General features: G+C 45.2%; 1 protein-coding gene across 1 annotated transcript; it reads right to left on the bottom strand.

Moving 5' to 3' along the window:
- Positions 1–1337: 1337 nt before the first annotated feature.
- pom121 (POM121 transmembrane nucleoporin) lies at positions 1338–9914 on the bottom strand. Its single transcript, XM_034549917.1, is given in 15 exon segments — positions 1338–1534; positions 1536–1555; positions 2000–2101; positions 2856–3420; positions 3680–4938; positions 5228–5500; positions 5866–5965; positions 6071–6192; positions 7062–7141; positions 7222–7310; positions 7397–7568; positions 7672–7752; positions 8284–8433; positions 8760–8969; positions 9322–9914. Coding segments are annotated over 15 exon segments (3876 nt in total). The 5' UTR covers positions 9894–9914; the 3' UTR covers positions 1338–1453.
- Between the last annotated feature and the right edge of the window lie 781 nt (positions 9915–10695).

Genomic DNA, 10695 nt, shown 5'->3' with positions numbered 1-10695 from the left:
TGGTAAACACGAGTGACATATCATGGGAGATAAGTAGAAGAATGGACTGTGAAGTTTGAATTTGTGTTCTTATTGGAACATTCATGTCCAAAAATCTATTTTTTTATTCATTCAAAGTTCACCATCAAAAAACTGCATCAGATACCAGTCACTTTTCACAAGAGGTATAATTTTTAAGATTAGACATCATTTTGATAAAAATAACTGACGGCCGACAAAGCGTTTTACTGACATGTTTGTTGAACAATATTCTTCAACTCGTCGACATTAGAGATGACAAAAAATCCCTGGATCATCATGAGAATGTCTGCAATCACTGTATTTTTTTGTAAGTTATGTTAATGTGGTGTAATCCATTATAATAGAGATATCCCAGATGTGGATGTGTTGATTTGCAGATGTTTAAAAACTCACTATATTTATTTAAAAGAAAAAAGGTACATCTGTAATAACAGCAGTTAAAGGTCAAATCTAAGTCAATGTGGTCAGATTTCTTTTCGGTGAAGTAACAGAATCAATGCCTGGAGTAAAGAGAGGTAGTCTGGCACAAACAAACGTCTCAGGATTAAAAGAGGAGATAAAGATCAGATTCTTTTCACAGGCATAAAGTTGAAGAATTGGCTTTGGTTTAGTCAGCACAAGTTAAGAGTAGTCATCCTAATCACATATTGACCTGCTAATTACATCAGTGTTGGCAATCACTATCAAAAAAAGAAGGCCGTCCATGAGGACTCTGGGAATGCTTGCAATGACAAAGAGTATGAAAAAAAAGGGTTTGCACCAACTACCGTAAGACATTTATCGCCCTTTTAAGTGCAGAAACACATTTACAGGGTCAGAGAGCCAATTAAAAAATAATTTAAAATCAAACGTCTCATAACTTTACATTTACACTGCATGGTTGTGTACCTTATCCGAATCAAACCGTGCGTTTCACCCTATTCCGACTCATTCAGATAATGCACTCAAAATATTCTGTAACATACAAACCAGTGAGCGCTTCACGTAAAAAAATAAATGTCTTTGCCTGACTCAACTTTCTCCTTAAGACGAACCAAAGAGAGTGTCCACATACTATAAAGGAAAAAAAGAACTTTGGATATGCTTTTGTTCAAAATCAAACTATTGAATTGTCTTTTCTTTCTTCAAGTATAGTACATTGCTATGGATTCTGTCTCCTCACTGCTACTTTCCCTTACTGGGTTATGTCATCATCCAGGCAGCATTAACTCATAAAGCCAGTGTGCTTTTTCTAACTCCTGTTTTTTTTCCGGACGAGCACGCCCCACTGGGAGGAGGGAGGAGGGAAAGGAAGGAAGCAGAGGGCATGGTGTCAGCCTGCTTGTTGGGAGTGTTGGGCTTATAACAGAGCGATGTTCGCCGGATAAACCACAGCAGCGACAGCAACAATGGCTGAAGTCCTCTGAAAGCGGTGCTGGACGCCTGCAGCAGTTTACTTCTTCCTGATGTTGTGCCTCCGCGCCTGCAGCCTCTGGCGAGCTCCAGCTGGCTTTGACCCGGCTCCAATAGAGAAAAGAGGGTGCCGCTGGAGACCCTGTGGGTAAAAACCAAACAGGGCATTTCATTTTTACGATCAAAATTAACATTTCTTTCCTCAAAGCAGTACATAACCCACCACAGCCATTGATTGGAAACCAGTGAGGTTGTCGTGCCTGAAAACAGAGCTGCGTCCCGCATTAAAAGAAAGCTCAGTTTCTTGCTCAGCTCTCAGTACTTAACCAGCAGGAAGTTTTCATTGTTAACTAGTTAAAAGGAAATAGGATGCATTTGTCACCAAGTTAGCGGCACTATTATTCAATAATTATAAAATATATTTCAAGCTTTTTGGTCCATGGATCGGTTTTAAATATTGCAGCGATTCTGCAGCTCTTAATCTAACAGCTTCTACTAATCCTGTTACCATGCCGTTTTGGTTGCCCAGGGTTGAGCTGGGCTCCAGAATGGCCATCTCTATCAAAAACAAAGAGCTTTAACTTACCAAAAGGAACAGCGTTGAAGCTTTGGACTGGAGTTCCAGGGCTTCCAAAGGGAATTGGACCTGCAGCAGCAGCACTCTGGCCAAAAGATGGGGTAGACGTCCCTGCACAGAAAGAATAAGTACATAACTTGAATAAAACAAATACATGCAGATACACAAATACATTCTATTGAGACAAAAACAAATGTAGACCGGTCCTTTGAGCACTATCAAAATATCGTTCTGACCAAGAGGGTAGAAATGGACTAAACACAACAAGCCACAGACACTGAAACATGGAGGTACCAAACTGGTGCCTATAAAGCGTTGTGAATAAGGATGGATTTTAAATTCTCTAACTTTGAATGAAATGCCATTATCATTCATATAATTCCAATAATTTATTTCAGTCAGAACACAAACGTGTTTTCTAAATATTAATGTTAAAAAGCTGTGTGCGCTCTCATCTCTTACTCTGCTTTTTCTTTTTTGCTCTGTCCGACAGTGACCTTCAGCAAGAAGACCAGTTTGCTGAACTGCTACTTGTGTTTCATATTAAAAATGTTAGTGAATAGTTGCCAGGTGGTAGCCAGAACATGGTGCCATCTTTAGACATTTGAAAAACTATTCTGAATCAAAATAAATCAAAAATCAAAATTAGACCACAGGGGAGATTCCATGCACAATTATTAATACAATGTGAACAAGTGATCCTAATTTAAAGGTTTTCTGTAAATAGTGAACTATGATGCCCCAGAGTGTTGGGCCGTCTGCAAGATAACATACTCTCTCAAGATTTACCAACTTATCGTGCTTCTTCTAGAAATCTCACTATACCTGGGTTAAAAATATAAACAAGCAACAACAAAAAACATACCAAAAGCAGGTTTGTCAGTAGCAGCAGCCCCAAAGTTGAAGCTTCCCATCTGCGGTGCAGGATTATTGGAGACTGGGGTTCCAAACTGGGGGCCTGGCATACTAGCACTGAAGTTAAATCCACTGGGTGCTGGTTGAGCAGGGCCGGCGGGAGCCTGCTGAGGAGCAGCACTGCCAAATGTGAAGGAGGTGGAACTCTGAGTCTGGGTTACTGCACCGAAGCTCGGTGCAGCTGAGGGAGCAGTGGTGCCACCAAAAGCAAAACCAGTGGCGCTGGCTCCAAATGCAGGTTTAACTGGGGTCCCAAAGCTGGTTGCTTTGGTGACAGCAGTTGACCCAAAAGGGAAAGGAGGAGGCGCGGTGTTAGAAGCTGGTATGGATGAGGCTGCTCTGCTGCCTCCAAAGGAGAACGGTTTTGAGGTTGCTGCCGAGGACCCGAAGGTCGACTGCGCTGCGGCCGTGGAGCCGAAGGTCGACTGCCCTACGGACGAGGAGCCGAAGGTCGACTGCGCTGCAGCCGAAGAGCCAAAGGTCGATTGCGCTGCGGCCGAGGAACCGAAGGTCGACTGCGCTCCCGGTGCCGCCGAGGAGCCGAAGGCCGACTGCGTTGCCGGTGCCGCCGAGGAGCCGAAGGCCGACTGCGTTGCCGGTGCCGCCGAGGAGCCGAAGGCCGACTGCGTTGCCGGTGCCAGCCGAGGAGCCGAAGGCCGACTGCGTGGCCACCGTGGAGCCGAAGGTTGACTGTGCTGCCGGTGCCGCCGAGGAGCCGAAGGCGGACTGCGTTGCCGGTGCCACCGAGGAGCCGAAGGCCGACTGCGTAGCCACCGTGGAGCCGAAGGTTGACTGTGCTGCCGGTGCCGCCGAGGAGCCGAAGGCCGACTGCGTGGCCGGTGCCGCCGTGGAGCCAAAGGCTGACTGCGTGGCCACCGTGGAGCCGAAGGTTGACTTTGATGCCGGTGCCGCCGAGGAGCCAAAGGTCAGCTGCGCTGCCGCCGTGGAGCCAAAGGCCGACTGTGCTGCCGGTGCCGCCGAGGAGCCAAAGGTTGACTGCGTGACCGGTGCTTGAAACGACGACTTTCCAAAGGTAAAATTGGACTGGGTAGTAGCAGTAGTAGCAGCAGCCGCAGCAGCAGCAGCAGCCGCAGCAGCAGCCGCAGCAGCAGAGACCGTGTTGGTAATGGCAAAACCTCCAAATGAAGCAGTGGTCGTGTTCTGGCCAGGAGCTGCCTGGCCAAAGGGAAATACCTTCTGGTTTGCTGCTTGAGGGTCTGACTGTGTGGAACCAAAAGAGAAGGCGCCGTTGCTAGAGGTTGTGGTAACAGCAGCAACTGTGGTAGCAGTTCCAAATGGAAATGGGCTCCCTCTATTAGGGGCCTGCACTGGGGCTGAGCTGGCACTTGTTGTGGATGCTGCTGACCAGTTTCCAAAGAGGGATTTCCCAGCAGGCTGGACTGCAGGCTGTGTTGTGGTGATGGAACCAGTGGAGGCTGTGCAAGTGGGGACATTGGTCATGCCAGGGAAACCAGATGGGGTAACCATGGTGCTGCTTATAGATCCACCAAACATAGAGGATGTACTACTTAAAGAAACTGTAGAAGCTGGGTTTGTAGTTGTGTAGGGTGGAGGCTGTCCAAAGCCAGCACCTGCAGTGGCAGCTCCAAAGATGGACTTGAAATTTTGGGCAGGAGGTTTGCTCTCAGTGGCTGATGTAGCTGCGGAGGTGGAGTTAGTGGTGACGGAAAAAATGGGCTTGAACCCTGAAGCCAGCAGAGGGTTGGCATTACTGACGGACGCTGAGCTGCTGGCTGGAGCAGTCGCAGTGGCAGTGACCGGGTAAGAAGCTGAAGAAGCAGCGGGGGTGCTGATCTGACTGGCCAATCCAAACAGGCCTGTTCCTGTAACAGGTGGAGTGTTGCTGGAAACCTTGTAGACCTGACCCAGCACATGAGAAAAGGCAGAGGGCTGCTCCACACCTGCAGAGGAGGAATGAGACTGGGAGGCAGGAGGAAGCTGTGGGGTAACCACTGTAGTCGAAACCTTCAGGGTTAAGCCACTGGATTGTACCGGTGTGGTTGATGCAGGCACTACAGACAAAAAATAAAGAAAAAAATGTCAGAATCAAACAGTACATATGGTGAACATGTTTGTTTTATTCTTTGGTGTTTGTCCTTTTTAACCTGCTATATAATGTACAGTATAATATAGTAGAAACTACTGCTCAGTGGTTTTGAGCTCTTAAGGTTAGAAACAAAACATTAATTAAAATGAATCTAATGCTATATTACAAAGAAAGTCACATCTCCTACAAAGTGACTTTACAGAGGCTGTTCATATTGCATAGATGACTTCAGAACTTCAGTTCAGCGATTGTACCTGTAGCTGTGTTGGCAGCAGGTGTGGTGCTAGAAGGAATAATTATCTTCATCTTCAGAGCCTCCAGCAGTGGGTTAGAGGTTGCAGGTGCCGTGCTGACACTGCTGCCTGGACTGGGATCCAGGTTGATGACTGGGATGGGAGAGCTGGAGGCTGTGGGCAGAGGAGCTGCTAGAAGGCTGCTCAAGGTGGTTGTGTTGGTGGAGCTGAAAGAGGTGCCGAGCTGGGTGGTAATGGTGGCTGGGGGAGAGGCAGACTTTTCTGGCTCTGTAGCTGAACAAGGACAAAACAGGGAGGTCAGTCAGGGTGGTGGCTTACAGCCACATAAGTCTTGTCAAGTCTAAAAGGTCCTGACACCAGTAAAAAATGCTTTAACATCATCTTCGAAACAAGCAGTAGTAAACAATTGCTTTACTATTAGGAAGAATAAATCTATTACACAATTGCAAGACTAAATAAATTAAACTTTTGAGCTGCTGTGGGCAGCAGAAATATCAATTAATGGCAGCCTGTCCCTTTTCCAGTGTTTGAGTGTGTATGTGTGAATGGAGGGTAACAATGCAACGAGACTTAAAAAGAAGTGCAGAAGTTAAAGAAGATGAGGTAAACGGTGTATTCCTGTGGCTGCTTCCACTCACCAGGCGTCTCCAGGACCTTCTGGATCTTGCTGAGGGCGGCTCTTTTCTCTTCATCTATGTCTTTCACAGTGATAGTGTAGCCCAGCTCTGGAGGCGGGGGCTGCAAATCAGTGAACATCAGGAGTTAAGAAGAGGTAATTGTAACACAGGGACTGTATAAACAAGGAATTCTGGAGGGTGTGAAGTCTGACGTGACACTCCTTACCAGAGAGATGTGATCATCCCGGTTGCTGGACACCAGCTGGATCTTGCGTTTTCTCTTTCCACCACTACTAGTAGAGTCTGTTGAGGTAGTGACTGGGACCTTGGGGCCTGGCGTCAGTTTGGCTGCAACATTGTAATATAGAAAGGACAATGAAACTAAATCCAACTTAAGACATAACATAGTATATACTTCTATACAAACCAACACAGTTTTGGTTAGGGGTCCGATATGGGGGATCAGTAAAATATAGTGTATAGTCACCATACTGGATATATAGTTAAAGAAAAATATAACACGGCTAAGTTTGCAACAGGAATGTGTGACAGTGGAAGGTAGACACTCCCAATAAGTACATTTTATAAATGTTAAAGCGAAACGCATCAATCTGGTGCCCTTTGAGAGCAAAATTAAAAGGCTAGGTCTATGAAGAACAATGTGCTCTTGTAAATAATTTTAAATCATGAAACGCACAACAGTTTGCCTTTCCAAGACTAACTGGAGACAGTTGTAAATGCCGTTTTAGATGTAAAAAGCCGACCACCGTGTACCCCAAATTGAGGCATCTGAATTATTATTCAGGCAGGTCAGTGCATCCCTAACTTTTGGTAACATGTTGAACTTGCAAGAGATTGCGGACATAAGATGCTTTGACATGCATCTTATGTCAACAGCTTAACACGGGGATACTGCTGCTAATCAGGTTATGAGTTTCACACAGGTTAACTCTATGTTGGAAAATGTGATGCAAAAATGTATCTAGAAGGAATAGATGGATAGTTATTTGAGGGACATGAAATTACTTCAGATTAAATAAAGTAGCCTCTATTTGCCACTGGCGAAAAGTAACTTCATGCAGCTTTAACTATTAATTAAAATGTTCTGTCGATAATATTAACAGTCCTGCATAATCTCCTGCAGAGCTGCACTTTTAAGCCGGAGGAAGTGATTTGTTTAATACACAAGACAGCCATTGGAGATAAATGGGACTTACAAGTAACAGGTGCCTTGTCTGAGGCTGTCTGGTCTGGCCTCACTGAGGATGCGGAGCTCGGAGACAGCCCGTCGTCCTCTCTGGAAAATGAAACCACAAGTTACAAACTGTAATATTAGATTAAATGTGGCTGACCAACAGAAAACCATCCAAGCCATACCTGGGTCTTTTGGAGGCTCCCTCTGGAGTCTGAGAGCGAGATGATCCAGGACTGGATAGAGGGGAGCTGGGTGCTGAGCGCTTCTTCCACTGCAATTGTAAACATGGAAATAAATAATAACTCCACTCTATCTTTGCAGGGCCATGTGCACTGTAATGCAGCATGAACGTGTTACCTGACTGAGGCCTAGTGAAGAACTGTAGGAGCTCTGGATAGGGTTTCTCCTTGAACCTGGGGTTCCTCTCAGAGCATGGACCCCACTGCCAGAGCTGATGGAGGACGTGCGAGACCTCTTCATGATGGAGTCTTCAGCAAGTGAGGTTATTCCTCTTTTCATATTTCCTGGCCTGGAGGGAGGAAAGGAAAGCATTTCCACCTACATTCAGAATATACTTCTTACTGTGCTTAACAGTGGTAAAACTGCAGTCACTTCAGAAAAGTTAAACCTACTTAGGGACCAGCTGTGACGGCGCCCCGTTGGGCAGAAGAGACTCAACAGCAGAGTGTGCACTTCCACCGCTATCATTACGTCTATGGAAATGAAAAAGGATTACAAACACGCATAACACTAAGCCGAAAAGGGTTCACTCAGACATGACAGCAACACTTACAGATAGTATCTCTCTCATAAATTGCCATCAGATTAAGGGTGCATGTCTGAAAGGGGCTTCACACAAAAACACAGACTACATCGTTCACCAAGATATTTTTCTGGATAAGTCTATATAAACCCCAACATACTTTTTAATACTTGTTTTGTTCTGTGTGGCGTTGCAGTGTATTGACCATGTGTACTGTAGTTGAAAACTGTTTAGCCTCAATGTTCATTTTGGACAATAAACTACATTTACACTTGATGTTAACATGTGATCTGTATCTGGTTACATCATCCCAGGACAAGGGGAACAATGTGAAAAACTCTTGTGGGATGACTACAATGTACACGGTGAGGATCACGACAAATGCAGACTACATTCCTGTGGTCTTGCTAACCAGACTGATGTCACTTATACTGTAAGAAGGTAATCAGTTTGATAACACCAGGGTCTTTCAGCTTCGTACCTTCTTTTGCTTTCCTGCTCAGTTGTGAAGCTTTTGTCCTCATCCTCAACAACTCTCTTGCGGCTTTCTTTCAGCACCTTGAGCACACTTTCTCTGGAGCAGGGGTCTACAGGGGCCCTGGGGAGCCCTGCACAACTCAGATGGTCCAATCTAAATACCAATAGAAGTAAACAAAAAAGCTCTGGTAAGAGTTAACATTCAAAAACAGCAAAGCCACAGCAACACAACCAACAAATCAGGCTTTTACTAAGCACCAAACAACAATCACCAGTGTTGTATCAAACCGTAACTGACAAAGTGTCAAAGATACTTAACACAAAAAGCTTAAAGGCAGGATATGAAAACTAATAACACGTTCTGAAAGCATACTTTGAAAATGTACACAGTAATGTGAACAACAAGTATGTTGTTCATCTCTCGATAGACCAAAATTATAAAAACACTGGTATGATGGCAGACTAAGTGAATGTAGAGACCTGGGAGAGCTGTGGTGGTCCGGCCGGGCGATCTTCACAGTAACTGGGCTGAGGCCAACCGGGGAGTTACGGGGGCTGAGGATGTTTTTCTTTTTGAAGCCATCCCACTTGAGAGGCGGTATGATTCCCACTGACGAGACACCTTGCTGCTGCAAGGGATAGTGACGCTTGGGGGCGATGGCGAATCCGCTCATTGTGCCCGGCAGCTCCCTGAAAAAGGAAGAAACAATATAATGTAAGAGTAGATGCATGCTACCTGAAACCAATAACACATCTTCAAAGATATTGTTGTGATCCCACCTAATGTATATGAACTAGAAGCCATTATTCTGGTTCACACATTGATAATATTGCTATAGTCTCTAGAATGTTCTGTCTTTATCCAATATCCTTTAGAGAGGCAGCTACTATCTACATGTTGGCATATGTATGTGAACGGTTGAGCTGACAAGGATACGTGTAGCTTAATAATTAACGTTACAAAAAACCGCCAAGAAATTGAACCATTATCTGCTGGACGCCACCGCCTCCGGACAGTAACGTGGTTTGGTTATAAACTTACCCAGCGAAAGACAGCCTCCTGTTCGGGGTGTAGACGGCATGGTTGGGTCGGGACAGTTTCTCCCGCAACTGCTCTCGGGGATTTCTCCCGACTCTCGGCCTCATCGAGTCGGCAGTTGGACTTTCAGGCTTCCCGATGTAGCTCCCCATGAGTAATTCCCGAGGGCTGAAAAGAAAAGATTCACTTGCCAAGGTTTCCCTGCGATAAATCCCAGTTTCAACGAGCCTCTCTCTGAAGTTCCCCCCTGCGTCCCGGAGCTCGGTTTTGTTCCTGCCGCTCTTGGTTCCCATCCGCGCGGCCAACGACACGCCGGTCCTCTCCCAACCCCACAACCAGCGCCGGAGTACGGACGGGAGGTTCACCCCAGCTCGTGGCTTGAGGCCTAGCCTGGCGGGAAACTGTTCTCTACTGAGATAGTAACACACGATACAAAACACTGCGAGAATTAAAGTCACAAAAAGAAATGCAGGAATAAAATAAAGACCGAGAATGACTCCGCCTAGAGCTAGGAGAATCGCTAAATGTTTCTCTCTAGGTGACATGGCGGCAGCGCGCCGCCGGAGGACTCTCATATCCCATCATGCTGCTCTTCTGACTCTACTTCTTCTTCTGTGGTTTTAGTGGGCGATTTGGTGCTGCGGCGCGACACACACTGAGCTGGAGTTGAATCACAGTGAGGAGAAATTATTTTTTTTAAAAGACATAATGAGAAAGATTGGTGGTATGAGACTTGTTTTAATGCGCGAATTGCTTCAATATAAGTGATAATGAGGAAAAACTCCTGTCAAGCTTAATCATACATTTATTTTAGTGATTTTTTAGTTAGCGGGCAGTATATGTTTGATATTTTATTGAAAAACAGTTGAGAAAATAACCACATGACAAATGATAGTTAGTTGTGGCCCTTCGGATAAGCATCTGCCATCGTGCATGAAAAAAACGTTACGAACAATGGTTTAGAGGTGTTATGAAATTGATTGAACAAACATTTCAAATAAGATAAGATAAGATTTTCATTCATTAGTCCCGCAGTGGGGACATTTACCGGATTACAGCAGCAAAGGGTAGTGCACACAAGAGACATAGTAAAATAAAAAACAACATTAAAAAACAGTAATAATAATAATAAAAACAGTGCAGAGTCTACAGTAACTGAATGGATATTATATATACAGACAATAAATATAACTATTATGCACAGTATTTATATTGCACAGGTTGAAGTGGAGTCTGTGAAATGATTGGAGTGTTTTTGTGGTCTACTGGGAGCTCAGCTGGTTGTGCAGCCTGACAGCAGCAGGAAGGAAGGACTTACGGTACCTCTCCTTCACACACCAGGGGTGAAGCAGCCGGTGTGTGAAGGAGCTGCATAGA

The sequence above is a fragment of the Cyclopterus lumpus genome, chromosome 14 (genome assembly GCF_009769545.1).
Source record: "Cyclopterus lumpus isolate fCycLum1 chromosome 14, fCycLum1.pri, whole genome shotgun sequence".
NCBI classification, from domain to species: Eukaryota; Metazoa; Chordata; class Actinopteri; order Perciformes; family Cyclopteridae; genus Cyclopterus; species Cyclopterus lumpus.
The sequence above is the reverse complement of the archived record's forward strand: the minus strand, read 5'-3'. Positions and strand labels throughout refer to the sequence as shown.